Here is a 14,818-nt window from a genome sequence, read left to right on the forward strand (position 1 = left end):
TTTGTCGAAGTAATCAGTAATTAGTTACTGATTACTTTTTTCAAGTAACTTGACCAACACTGCAGTTAAGTACAGCTAATTTAAACTGGATGGGTGCAGTTGTTTTGATTACAGTTAATGCCACACACACACACACACACACACACACACACACACACACACACACACACACACACACACACACGCCTTTTAAAGCACAGAGAAAGATGTTAATAGCAATTCAAAAAAAAATTAAAATCATACTACTTACGGGTCTCCTCCACCGTGGAGTGCATCTTGTACTGACCGCTGAGTTTTAGAGACAAAGAGAGAAACACAAATGATTAACACAAATTTGTGTTTTGCCATTTGTGGAGCTTTTGTTTAGTGTTTGAGGAGAAAAGATTTTAGCAAGTTTTTTTGCTCTAAGATACTTTTGATTTTTATCTTCTCACAAAGTGAAATTATAAATCATCATATGACAAAAGAACAAAAAGAAATGAACCAAAAAAAGCATACTGTAGCACGTTATCAGTCATGAATGATATGGTTATTCCCAACATCTCCCTCCTGCACAGAGACAGGAGTGCACTATGAGCATGGTTGAATGAAGACATGCCCCCCTACCCTTCGACCTCTAACGGGTGACAGATAGGACCTCCGGGACAAGATGGGGCTACGAGGGGGTTTACCACCAACAATTGGATCCTGCTTAACAGGCAGAAAGACCAGAAGCAACACACCTATAATCTTTAACAGTAACCAACAGCAACCTCGACTCTGAGCTCTGCACACAGACAGAGAGTCTAAAGACATGCTGTAAAACATCATCAACATGCTGATGCCAATAAAAAGCCTCCTAATCACAACACAGTACAGTTACAGCTCACAACTCTATTAACAGTTATTCAAGCATGTATTCTGCTGCCTCTAAAATCATCAGCTGGGTACTTACATGTTAATATAATGAGAATTAGTGCCTGAAACTAACAGTACTGCTTGCATTGCATCTATAAATCTGATTATAAATTGTAATTAATCTTTGATATATATAACCAATCAGTTACTTCTCAATTCAGTTCACGTCTTAGTAGTTAGAGAAATACACTATTATGAGAGTTCTTATCATCCTCATCACCACAAATCAACGGCATACTCGTTACATGCCAGCTTTACCTTCACCTTAGGCGACCTACGTCCTTGATGTGGTACAGTTGGGGCAGTGGGGGGACAGCGCTGAGTGGAGGGTGGAGGGGCAATGTTAGCGGGAGGAAGGGGAAAATTTGGCTCTGAGATGGGACATGTCGTGACCGGACTAGAAAGAAAAGGAGAGCTTGAGGGGTGAGAGACAGACCGCTGAGAGGGATCGTCTGGAGGGAAGTGGAGGGGAGGTGGTGAGACAGATGGAGAAATTGGAGGCAGCAGTGACGTTGTGAGCTGAGGAAGGGACGGAGGACGAGGGGAGGCATGGTCACAGGAAGGGACGATACTACGATTGTGCTGCTGTTGTGTGTGGGAGAAAGAGGATGAAGGGCAAGCAGAGGAAAAAGAAGTGGAAAGCAGGGAGGTCACAGGGGGTGGTGTGGAGGGGGAGGAGGGACCATTGTGGGGAAACTGAGTAGATGGAGACACTTCAGCCTACGGGGTAAAGACACACATGTGAATACTCAAGTGTAATCACGGGATGAGCTGTTCTGTTTGTGATTTACTAAACCCCAGACGGGACATGGAGGAAAGTATAATTATATATATATATATATATATATATATATAAAAACAATCTTGTGATAAGTATCCTAATGAACAAAAATATATCCACTAGTTTCCACTGAGTATGAGATGTTTCCAAAAAATCTTGTGATCAGTGTTGAATGGAAATAAGAACACAAGTCTATAATGCGCCCTAGACTAGACTAGATAACAATAATAAAAATAATGTATTATTTTTTAAATCAGATGCCAAAAATAACACAATTTTTAAAAAAACTGGAAAGAGAACTCAAGTGCCTCTTGAACACTAAATACACCCCCCCACCCCAAAAAAACAAACAAACAAACAAACAAACAAAAAAAACAACAACCCTGGGTGTACTGCACCTACAGGAGCTGCTCGGCCATGGAAACCAATGCCAAGAAGCTCCTGGTGAACAGTTTCTATGCTGATGTTAATGCCAGAAGAGGTTTGGAGCTCTGCAGTTAATGAGTCAGCATAGTGCTAGCGACTTATACGCACTATGCGCCTCAGCATTTTGCAGTCGCGCAGCAGGAGATGGGAGAAAACAAAACAAAACATAAAAAAAGGACGATGGGACACACTTGCTAATTTTGGCGGGGAATGACATCATACAGTATATTAACTTAATTCCTCAATGTCCCTTCTAAGGCCCTATAGCATTTCCAAACTCAACAGATGTAGTGCACACCATGCTGTACCTGTGGGCTGTGCATCTGATTTAAAACTCTAACATCCTGCTCTTTCTCACTTCTAGCTTCATCGTCTTCTTCAATGAACAACTCAGTGTATTCCTTTGCTTGTACTGACGGTGGTCTATGTGAGTCAAAACGTTGCCCATTCACATTTTTTGACTGCTCTCCCCACGAAACACATAGGGGCTCCATTGTTACAGGCTTGTGAAGCTGCACTGCTAACTGAAAGCTGCCTGTTGAGTTGCTTGCAGGAGTGACCGCTGGGGGCTTTACGTCCGACTGATGGGATTCTTCCTCTTTTAATGGGAAGAGCCTGCTTTGGGACGTTTTGGTCAGCTTAGCTGCTGAAGAATCTACTGGAGATGATCTCAAAACATCACCATCATCTGTGCTGCTGGAACCATCCAAAAACATGCACAACAGCTCATCATAAGGGTCTTTGACTTGCAGTTTAGTGTCCGGGGCTTCCCTGCTTTTGTTTACTCGTACTGTGGATTTGTGCTCTTGTGCAGGAGGTGTGGCTGATTTTATCGGCTCTGATAAAACCTCAGGCGTAGTAATTCCTAAGTTTGAGTCTTCCTCAGTGATATGCAGTCCTCTGCCACAGTTATATTGAAATGAAGAGTCAGGCAGTGGAGAGGTTAATGAGAAATGGGGGTCTGGAGGAGGAGGAGTAGGGGGGGAGATGGGTGAGACAGCTGTGGTGTGACCTAAACTGAGGTTTGCGTCTTTAAAAGTGGGCGTTCTGGAAAATTCTTTGCAGGCTGTGGTTGCTAGGGATGACAAGGTGAAACTTTTTTGTGGCTGTGCAGATGAGAGTGCTTTGGGCTCTTGAGCCTTTAGGAGAGATGCAAGGTCAGAGGGGAGAGGAGGCGGTGTGGGCGGCAGAGGGGTGTTCGTGAGGGAGCGAGCTTGAGTGGATGCTGACGGCTCCACTGTGAGGGACAGCCACTCGGTGGTGATGGCTTGCAGGTCAAGGCTTCTCAAAGAGGGGTGAGGGGAGGGGGGTTTGTGGGTGGTGGGTGGTGGAGGTGGATGATAGAAAGGCTCCATGAAAATAAAGCAAAAAAAGAAGGAACAGTGGGTGATTTATGAAACTAGAACAGAGACGTGCTGTGTGTTTTTATGTACGTTTTGACTCTTCAAGGTAGAACAGAAGACTTACTATAGTTAAAGTATTCACTAATTACTAGACTACCGTTACACCAGAGGGAAGTTTTGGATCTTTATTTTCTTTTTATTTGGGGTGCAAGTTGATAACCAACAGCTTTTTTTAAGATGAAGAAATACCCCCCAAAATCACATCTTAATGAATTTATGAAGCCCCTGAAAGAGATGCATTATTTACATTATTGCACTGTCGTACAGTCAAGTAAAGTTTATTTATAGAGCGCATTTGAAAATAAACAGTGTCCTCTGTAATAAACTTTGACTATACATACATCCCATACAACTGTGAGGAAAACTGCATAAAACAGGAAATAAAGAGACCATCACACAAACACGTGATTTTAAACAGTAACAATGTAATTTAACAATAATTAGGCTCTGATTACTTATAACTTTGATAAAATAAATAATAAAAGCCAAGTTCAAGTATAACTTAATCAATATCTTCAAGGCACAAATCTGATCTGAAGTTGCTCTATTGTTTTTTGTGGCTTGACGAGTAAGCAGGCTCTAGACTCTCTTACCTTGACGGGTGTGGAGCTTGGTGTCCTGTTGCTGGGGTAACCATGTGGATCTATGTGATGGGCGGAGCTTTTGGATGGAGATCGCTTGACAAGGTCAACGTAGGACACAGGAAAGATCCCCTGTTTGGTTGTGTCTGGGATTTTCCCCTCATACCAATTCTGATCCACCTGCCTTATCACAATCACTCTCTCACCCTGCACACATCAGACACACCAACAACACACAAACAAGGCACTTAGCTGCAAATCAGGAACGGTGGAATGAACAGGACCCCACAGCAGGTCCTCTCACACTTACTTAAACCACAATGTGGCTTTTTTCCCCATGTCATTTTACATCATTTTGTCCCACTCTTCTTAACGGCGCTTCAGTTCTTTGTCATCAATTTATGCGCATATCATTATGCACTTTCTTGCTTTTGACTCAATCATTGTAACACATCGATTCTTTTCTTTTTCAGCCTTTATGTTATAAATTTGCTGCTGTGCTTGAGATCATTGTCCTGTTGCATGGCTCAGTTTTGGCCTAGCTTTAGGCCTCAAATCTGATATGAATAGAGGAATTTATACAATATGTCTGCTTTATCAAACTGCATTTGATTAGAAGTTCCTTCCTATGGAACAGAGAATACCGGGAATTTAGTTCTTCAGAGGACTGCATTTTTTTTTACTACAATTTAGTAACATCTTTACCTTTAGATATAACTGCAAAAGCCAGCACTTCAAATATTTAAATCAATGACAAAAACATTATAAACATGCTTTAAGTTGAAATACCTTTCTCAGTGACAACTCCACGTTAGTATCAGCGTTAAAGTTGTAGCGGGCCACTGCCTCTCCAATCTCTCTGACATGTGCTGGAGGAGGAGGACGGATTGGCTGCTGCTTCTCTGAAGACGGCATCTTCTGTAAATGTGTGAAAAATGGTGTAAACCTGTATGCGTGTCATGTTGGAGGAGATGCATATTCAAATACAACCAAGCCATATTCAGACCAGAAATCAGCAGCCGACTTACCTCTACATATGCTATAGGGAATATTCCCACTCGCCCACGGTGTTCTCCTTCATACCAGTTGTTATCTATCTGCCTGATGATGTTCACTGCATCACCCTTTTTAAATGTCAGCTCCCTGTAACACAGTTTTATGAGTGAAGGGCCTCTGCATGCATCTTTCATCCACTGCATGGACATAACATAGCAGCTGAACAAGACACGGCGACTTCTGCAGCACGAGCATCGGTGACAAAATGTCAGCCAGGAAAGCAAAATAATATAAGTAATAAGAGCAAAATAATAAGAGACAGCAATGCAGAAAGCAGCTTTATTCATGCATACATCTAAAAGAAAAAAACCCCCCATCAGATTATGGTGGTAAGGTGTTATACTGGTATACATGAAAGCAATATTACAACTACAAAATGTAAATAAAGGACATTGAGTTTGCTGACGTGCAGTTAGATGTCTGCGTTCTTAGACTCGGCTCTCTCACGCGTGCACTCTAAGCTTGTTGTACTCACTTGCTCGTTTGTGCCTTAAAATCATAAATGGCTCTTGCAGGTTGTTTCTGATGGAGGAGAGAGAACAGAATAAGTTGTGTCATCTGTTTATGGGAGACCTAAAAGAGTGGAGTGAGAGAAAGAAAGCCCACAAGCATTACCAGGTATATGAAACACGTATGTAACATAATTATTTTGAATTTTTAAGAATAAATATAAATATCAATGTGCTACAGAACTGGGAAATTAAAGACAAAGACGTTACCCTTTTGAGCACATTGATTACATGTTATTTGAGAGAAATGCACCGTGTATAAATGTGTTAAGTGCACCACCAGTTCCAATGTTGTACCTCTCTGTCAGGAGTGGGTCTTCTGTTCTGGGGTGTGTGGCGTCCATCCAGTGTGGAACTCCTGGAGATGTCCTGGTCTGTGATTAGCAGAGACACATGAAAAGGTTCACAGGAGTTACTAAGCGAACATGCCACATCACCTACAATACAAAGTGTGATCTGGGAAACAGTGATGATGCCACTCAAACAGGTAAATGAGGGAATGGAAGCTTGGGTCATAAACAGGTGTGTTTTATTTGTTTTTCATTGGAGAAAACAAGGTGATTGGACAACAGCACAAATAGACACATGCGATGCTACAAAATACCCGGAAAACTAAATGAAACACGGGGGATACAGAGCAAAAAAATATGGCAAACAACAAAAACGTAGGATCAAAAGGATTACGGGAAAGAAAATGACCTGGTAATAATGCGATAACTATAAATAAATGTTTGAAACAGACAAATGATACAAGAAAAACAAAATGCATAAAAAAAAAAAAAAGGAACATTCACAACAATTTACCCCAAACATCAACCTTGTCTCTTAGAAGTTATATTTCTTTACAAATAAACTGAAATAACAAATACGGTTTGAAGGAAACTGTAACCAGATTATTATTTCTTACTCTGAACATGAAAGTAGATTTTTTGAACACATTCACTGACAACACATTTAAAACAAAAGTGTTTGATCAATATCCACCTGAAGTAACTACACATCCTGTTCCGTTTTGTGATTTGAGGTTTAGACACTGCCTAAACCCAACTATAAATTCAAGTCTACACGTAAACCTCGGCTTCTGGTGAGAGAATTCAATTCTTTGTATAGCCAAACTCCAAAATCCAGTTAATGACTCGTTCATTAGGAGCCTAAAAGTAAGGTGTAAAGAAATATTACATCTTTGAGACAGGATTACAGAGCAATATACTGTAAATTCTCAAATATCTGTCTTCCAAAATTGCAGAAAACAAAGCCAGCATTTGAAACAATCCCTCTCCTGTTTCAAACCCTTTTCATCAGTGCTAAAACAGACTTATTATACTTGGACCATGTTATTTGTATCCCTCACTGTACTTTTGTACTATTTCACTGTAATAGTTCAGCTTCTCCACTGTTTTCTTCATCTGTTCATTGAGGATCTGCCAATAAAACTCCACATTCTGTGCAGTGTTTCAAATTAAAGCAGAAGCACTGTCCTCTTATTTTACTAAAAAAATAGCAGGAAGCTTCACTCACATTAACTTAACAAAATAAACAAATAGCCAGATTTGTCTCGAGAATTTACAGTAAATGGGTCTTAATCAATGCCATACAATTAAACAGAAAAGCATGGTAATGGAAGTGTCGGCAGATCAATGAGGAGAACTGGGCAACGAGTGCAGACAAAACTGAAAGAGACACTGAGATAAATGTAAGTGGATGTATATGTGCCTTCGTGTATTTATGCTTGTATGCATGCATGTATTTGTTGTGAAACACACTCATGTTAAGTGACTGCTAAGTGTAGTGTGTATCTGAGGTGTTACATGTGTGTTATTTCCACCTGAGTAACAGAGACCATTTCCATTGCCCTGCTCCTCTCCATAATCATTGTTGTTTGAGGTCTCCAACTGTCGTCCATAACAGGCACTGATTGGTGACTGTATCCGTGGTGACTGTAACCGTGGTGTTGAGGGCTCTCCTCTATATGAGGCATACCCAGTGGGGCTACTGTCTGGGTACAACGATGCAGAGGAGTGACCGCCGTGCCAACACCCCCTCCTTCCCCGCAACGAGGAGCTGCGTTCTGGCACATTTGGCAGCAGTTCTGCCAAGATTCTTCTCAGGATGCTATCATCAGGTGCCCGAGGGTTTCTGTGGCCTCTCTCTGCTTGAATGTGCTCATATATGTCTCTCAAAGCTGCATCTAGCGCTTCGTAAATTGCCTGTTTAGACTTGGGTCTGCTACCTCGACCTCCGCCCCCACTGCATCTTCTAGAGGTAGGTGGTGAGCCCTTTTTCCTGCGGAAAGGCACTGGACTGACCAGGAAGGCCAGCTTGGACATCGATTGCTGGGATTGTGAGCTCTGGTTTTGGGAATGGCTGCTGCGGGTCTGCTGTGAAGGTCTCTGGTGCTCCTGTCGCGCGCGTTCCCGCTCATGACGTATCATGGTTGTGAAACGGGTATATGAAGCCGGGCAGCGGCCTTTGCAGGTGCTGATGAGATGGCGGTGTTGGTAGCCTTGGCTCTGGCCAAGACTCTGGTGACCAGGATGATGGTGGTGATGGTGGTGGTGGTGACGGAGGTGGTGGTGATGGTGGTGGAGGGTGGAAGAGCCGTATAGGCTCTCAGAGGAGGTTAGTGAGCAATGGTCAAAGTCACTCTCACTGCAAAATGACGAGCCTTCAACCTGAATGAAGTCACTGAGGTCAGAGGCAACAGCGTCTTGTTCACTGTCAGAATAGTCTGGGTTGGCTTGGGGGCCTTGGAGAACAGGAGGAGCGGGGAAGGACCGTCCACGCCCGGGGTCTGGTCCAACACGAGGCTGTCCCTCAGGGGGGCTACGAGGTCGGTGTAAGTGATCCATGGTTTGAGGTACTGTTCCACTGTTTCCATTGTTGTCTTCTTCCAGTAAAGACTCTATTGAAAAACGGCGTTTTGGATAACTGGGTGTGACACCACCACCACTGCTAGCTCGAGATGATGAGCCACCTGGTGTGGTGGTGCCTGAAGGCACCTCGCCATCACCCAAGTTAGGCATGGATTTGGATTTCTGAATAAGACGCTCATATTCAGAAATGCGGTTTGGCACCATATCACGTGGCACTTCCACACCCCAGGAGGGTGTCCAAGGAGAGAGGCGATGCCGAAGCAGATGAGGCTGACGCTCTAGATCCAGGATGCGCGCACGGACCGACCGGATGACTTCAGATGGAATTAGCTGAGCTCTGTCGATCTGGTGCATCTTTCGATAGAGCTGGAGAAAGCCCGGCGAGTCGTGTGCTCGTCGTCGATGGAGACGGGGTAATGAACGAGTAGATGATGATACTGTGGAGAGATTTCCATCGCATACCAGTGACCCAGCACTCTCTGAGCGGGTAGCATTTCGTCCACCCGAGCTAGAACGCCCATCGTTGAGTAGGTCATCACAACTGCGTGACTTTAGCTTGGCAGGAGAAGCTGGCGCTTCCTCTGCACTGCTCCACGTCTCAGCATTCTGGCGTTTTGTCTGCCAGCTGTTCTTACAACAGACAGACTGTTTGGAGGAAGAGCTGCCATCTTGGCTGCCATCCTCATTTGAATTGAGAGGGTCAGATGGGACTGGGGGAACAAAGGGCTGCTGATAAGGACCTGGAGAGGTCAAACTGTTTGAATACATGCTGCATGCGTCCCCACCTTTTAGATGTCCAATAGAGAGCAGCGTGGTGAGAGAGAAGAAGGAGGAAAGCAAGTTAAGAAATAATACCCAGCAAAACAGTAGAAGAGCTGGGGAGAGGGAGAATAAACAGGAGAGAAGAATGGATGGAAAAAACAGATGACTTGATGTTCTTTTTTTTTTTCCTTCAGACTTCCACCAATCAGTGAACTTTAAGGTTTATACCAGAAAGGCATCATATTGCAAAAAACCCAACAAAATCATATAAGCACAGTTCACATGCATGTGTTGGGAAAAGAAGGGAAAACAAACACAACCTGACCTAGGGTGAGCCTTTGGTGGCTAAACAGTAATGGTAACTTTCTTCTGGATTTGCCAAACAGCAAAATACAAAAAAATATCTCTTTTCATGAAATACCCAGAAGTGAAAGAAGCTGCATCTGTGAAAGCGTGGCTACCTTTGGCTCTGGAGGGTGAGGATGGTGAGGAACGAATGACGGGTTTCTTTAGGCTGCTGCTGGGTCTGTAGGCATCCACTGGTTTAGGGGAAGTTGCAGCTCGGCTCTGAGATGGAGCATTCACTTGGGAGCTTGACGGCTCAGACTTCCTTCTCTTCCTGTAGTCACTGGCAGCACTACAATAAAGAATGGGCCAAACAGTCAGTGAATCCAGTTTGCAGAAGGCGAATACAGACACTATAAATCTCCTGTGGGAGCACTGTTTATTTACCAAAGTCATGAGTAGTTGAATTGACAACAGGCAAAAAATAAATAAATTAAAAGTAACCCAGTAGTTTTAAGAAATAACCTCTTTTGTAAGAAATGATGCTACTGACAAAAGGAGATGTTAAATTTACATAGAATATGTCTGTGAAGGTTCTCAGTCATCCAGGTCATCGTAGTCAAAGGAGCTTGCAAAGAAAAGTGTCTGGACTTCTTTAAGTTGCTTGAAGACGTTTCACCTCTCATCCGAGAAGCTTCTTCAGTTCTAAGGTCAAATGGTGGAGAGTCCCAGATATAAACCTAGTGGGAGTAACCCCCCACAGAGGGACAAAAGGACCCCCTGATGATCCTCTAATCGCCTGAGCCAAGGTGTGAGACTGGGTGTGGGTCCCAATCAGCCAGAGTTTCGGGTGTGTTCATTGTGAAACCTGGCCCCACCTTATCATGCGAATTCCTGAGGTCAGATGGCCCAGGATGTGAGTGGGCGTTAAGGCGTCTGGGAAGGGATCTCAAAACTGGATTATAGATGGCAGAGAGTTGGTGTCGTAAACCCCCGCCTCTGTTCAAAGATGGTCGCTCACAGTGGACATAGATGGCTTCTTTCACTCCTCTTTCAAACCATCTGTCCTCTCTGTCCAAAATGTGAACATTGGCATCCTCGAAAGAGTGTCCTTTATCCTTAAGATGCAGATGGACTGCTGAGTCTTGTCCTGTGGAGGTGGCTCTTCTGTGTTGTGCCATGCGCTTGTGAAGTGGCTGTTTGGTCTCTCCAATGTAGAGGTCTGAGCATTCCTCGCTGCACTGTACAGCATACACCACATTGTTAAGTCTGTGTTTTGGCGTTTTGTCTTTCGGGTGAACCAGTTTTTGTCTGAGCGTGTTACTGGGTCTGAAATGCACCGGGGTGTCATGCTTGGAGAAAACTCTCCTGAGTTTTTCTGATACACCGGCTACATAGGGGATGACAATGTTGTTGCGTCTGTCCTTCTTATCCTCCCTCGCTGGTGTCTGGTCTTCTTTTCTGTGCCTCTTTGCTGACTTTAAGAAGAAGAAGGCCCGAAGAAGGCCACTGAAGAAGCTTCTCGGATGAGTAGTGAAACGTCTTCAAGCAACTTAAAGAAGTCCAGACGCTTTTCTTTGCAAGCTCCTTTGACTTTACATAGAATACTTTATAGGTTTTATATATTGAGAGAATGTTAAAATCACTATGATCAATATGAAAACCTTGAATACATTTCTAGTATATCTAAGATCATCATACAAAGTACCAGATTATACTTAAATCCAAAAACAAAACAAAGGGAATAAAGTAACTTGAGTTTTAAATGTTAAAAATCCAAGGGGGCTTTCTGTTCAGGACAGTTAAATAAATGACCCGGCCTATTCATCACATCCCCGCTCTGCCCTCTCTCTTCACAGAGTATAATGCATCTGAATAAGCAGGCCATTGATGAAAGGGAGTGGGATGAGGGGAGGAATGGGGGTTGAGGGAAGGACAGGAGGTGAAGAGCAGCATCAATAGGTTTGCTGGGTTCATTTATTCTGGCTCAGCTCGTGAAAAAAAAAAAAACGAGGCAAAGCGCCCTACCATCAGTGACAAAAGCAAAATTAAGACTTCACAAGTCATCATTTACTGCACATGCACGAGATGTTTGTGCGAGCGACAATATGAGAAAGACCTTAGTTTTTCTACTGAGCTGAATCACAACACGGACAGCTGCTGGTGAAAGGATGGGGGAGGGGGAAGAGGGGATGAGGGTGATGCAGAGGAAAATAAAAGAAGCAGCAGTTACCTTGCAGGTCTCTCTGGAGCCTTGTCAGCAGGAGTGATGTGGAGGGATGTCTGGAATAGGGCAGACAACAAAAGAGAAAAGTGAGCCCCGCAGGAACAAAGACTTGAGGCAGAGCAGCTTACAATACACAGCCTGCATGCGGTTGTTGCTGTGCCACACTCAAAACACTCCCCCAGCGTAAGGCGCAATGGATGCTGGTTCCACATGGCACACCTGACCAAGAAGAGGCCCTGCTGGTGCACACATACCGAAGACAAATTTCTGGTCTCTGTCGTGCTGCTCTGAAGGATGATGGAAAAGGTGATGCACTGAAGGGTGTTATGGAGGTTCAGCTCAGGGGGGCAAATGTTACCCTGCAAAAACTGGCATGGATCAGCTGGAATGGGTCTTAGTGGTATAGAGTGTTCAACGCTGATGACAAAAGTAGGGAAATCAACAGCATCGATTGCAATCACATTTATACTGGGATAAATGTGTGATTACCCTATGATGACTTGGGTAGGTGCAAGTCCCCAACCCCCATGATCATGAACTAGACTGAATTGGATTGAGAAAAATGATGGGTGGACACTTATGTCTGAAGCATCTATTGGTTTTCTAAAGTTTTGAGCTCATACTGTAATGTTACCAAAGGCTGATAAAAAAGAATGACGTGAACCAGCACTTCAAAGCTTCAAATGTTCAACAGCCTTCACAAAACAACCCACTCAAATTTTAGTAAATGGCTAGCATTTTAATTTAAACTCACAGTACATTCATTTTTAGCAGTCGAGATCCTGATTGCTGTAACGGGTTAGAAATGGTACAATTAACACTACTGGAACACTTGTGAATGTGAGATTACCTCAATGCGCTGGCGAGCGGAGATGTCTGGATTATAATCCAGCCGTTTTTTAGGAGGCTTGAGCCCCAAGCAGCAGCAGTGAGCAGGAAGGGGAGGAGAAGAGGAGGAGGAATAAGAAGGTGAAGATGGAGGAGGTGAAGGAGGAGAAGCGGTGGTGACATCATGGGGGGGAAACAAACAAAAAAAAAAAAAAACATGTGGAGAGAGTGACACCTGTTAGAGAATCTGAGTAACCACAGACAACCACAGCACATGTGATTTGCTTGTATCAGACACTTGTGCACTTACACCAACACATTGACACACACCTACATATATCTATTCATCACACACGTTCTTTGATATACACTTTCTAATGTATTCTATTTATTAGTTTTTTCCCTTAAACTGCAGATTGTCGAGGCTAAAACAACGCAGGCCTACTACACCAGTCTATAAACCACACCAACACACGCAACTGTGCCTATTTACCACACACACATGCAGAGTGTAAGAACAAGCTGTAAGCAAAAAGCAAAGTGAAGCACAAGCTGCGACATTGTGTTTCTTTGAGAGTGCAAGGACTTGCACAATCAAATGCCGTGACTTATCGCCTCAATCGAAAACTGAACACAGTGTGTGGTTCTGACCGTGGCCGTATCAGTCAGATAAAATGTCTACACTCTAAGGGCTTATTGAATGATGTGAAACAGTGAAAACATTGCAGGTAGAAATCTCACAAAACAGCTAAACATGACTGTGAGAAGACAGAAAGTCATGCTAGATCTGAATGTGAAATTTTCACCTGAACATTTCGAATAAGCCCAGCAAGTCAACACCTGATGTCATGCGCTGGCATGGACAGAGGCATGTCCATGTGACACTTTGTAAATCAGACAGGTTGTGGGTAATTTGATCCCACATTTATGACTGGAGGCGATCTCTGTTTCAAGTCACTATGACATTATTACCACTTACATCCATCAGAGGGCACTAAAGCATTTAGCTTCAAAGTATGCAGAGAGTTCCCTCATAGTACTGCAAGGATCAAATGAATAAACAGGGTATGTAAAGGCAGATTGACAAATAAATACTGGCATGTACAGTACTACGCAAAAGTCTTGAGCCATTCTTATTCTTTATGTTCTTCACCACAGTCTGAACTCTCTCAGGCAGCTTTCTTGTCATTTCTTTAAGTAGACTTCAGCAATAGTTCTCCAGGCTGCAGCTCTTTTTTCAGTGTTTCTGCCTTTTGTTTTGTTCTCTGTCAAGATGATACCACAAGGCTTCATTAATATTAATGTCCCGGCTCTGGGAAGGCCAATACATAACTGATAGTGTTTTACTTCCTAGGTATGCTTTACAGCATTGGCATTGCTTTTGAGGTCATTATCATGCTGAAAAATTAAGCCACCAGACGCTTTCTCCCAATACCACAGGCTGAAATGCCCCAAACCATGACAGTGCCTCCACTGTGTTTTATAGATGGCTGCAGACACTGTTGTACCTCTCTCTAGACCTCCTCTGTACATACTGATTACAATTTGTGAACAAAAAGTTTCAAATTCAGATACATGATTATAAAGCCTGCTGCCAATCAGCTGAAGGATTAGCTGCATCTCTCAGGTCTTGTCAGGTCTTTACTGATTTTTTCCTACTTCTCGAGGACATGACTTTTAGCTGTAACCATTTTTTTATGCCTTCTTAGGTCATTTCTTATTTTGTCCCCAACTTGTCCAGTTTCCTAGAAATTTTTAAAACTCACACTGCACACCAAGTTTTACAACAATAGTATGTTATGCCTGTCAACTATTTTCATGGATTTAGCTAAAGAAATGGGAACAAATTATGTGTTTTTTGTGACAGGCTGCTAGTAACAAAGTGCCTAAAGGTAATATTTAAAACTGCTTCTTTGCCAAGTTGTCATACAGTGGGGCAAAAAAGTATTTAGTCAGCCACCGATTGTGCAAGTTCCCCCACCTAAAATGATGACAGAGGTCAGTAATTTGCACCAGAGGTACACTTCAACTGTGAGAGACAGAATGTGAAAAAAAAATAATCCATGAATCCACATGGTAGGATTTGTAAAGAATTTATTCGTAAATCAGGGTGGAAAATAAGTATTTGGTCAATAACAAAAATACGACTCAATACTTTGTAACATAACCTTTGTTGGCAATAACAGAGGT

At 43.0% G+C, this 14,818-nt stretch overlaps 1 protein-coding gene across 4 annotated transcripts in view; it reads right to left on the reverse strand.

Moving 5' to 3' along the window:
- The window catches only part of sorbs2a (sorbin and SH3 domain containing 2a), a 52,602-nt gene that overhangs the window by 4,062 nt on the left and 33,722 nt on the right, over positions 1–14,818 (reverse strand). Inside the window, exons 15-27 of one of the 4 annotated variants that reach the window (XM_085458908.1) lie at positions 12,651–12,707; positions 11,807–11,856; positions 9,750–9,925; positions 7,479–9,311; positions 5,951–6,027; positions 5,620–5,666; positions 5,117–5,231; positions 4,878–5,006; positions 4,101–4,295; positions 2,413–3,453; positions 1,156–1,617; positions 607–690; positions 251–288 (exon numbers count right to left, since the gene is read on the reverse strand). In XM_085458908.1, coding sequence (XP_085315034.1) covers positions 251–288; positions 607–690; positions 1,156–1,617; positions 2,413–3,453; positions 4,101–4,295; positions 4,878–5,006; positions 5,117–5,231; positions 5,620–5,666; positions 5,951–6,027; positions 7,479–9,311; positions 9,750–9,925; positions 11,807–11,856; positions 12,651–12,707 — 4,304 coding nt within the window. Of the gene's footprint in view, positions 1–250; positions 289–606; positions 691–1,155; positions 1,618–2,412; positions 3,454–4,100; positions 4,296–4,877; positions 5,007–5,116; positions 5,232–5,619; positions 5,718–5,950; positions 6,028–7,478; positions 9,312–9,749; positions 9,926–11,806; positions 11,857–12,650; positions 12,708–14,818 lie in introns of all 4 variants that reach the window. The other 3 variants (XM_085458911.1, XM_085458910.1, XM_085458909.1) reach the window with 3 other exon arrangements.

Source organism: Copadichromis virginalis, linkage group LG6 (assembly GCF_057382275.1).
Source record: "Copadichromis virginalis isolate Kocher_CV1m ecotype Utaka linkage group LG6, C_Virginalis_male_GT1.1, whole genome shotgun sequence".
Lineage (NCBI taxonomy): Eukaryota > Metazoa > Chordata > Actinopteri > Cichliformes > Cichlidae > Copadichromis > Copadichromis virginalis.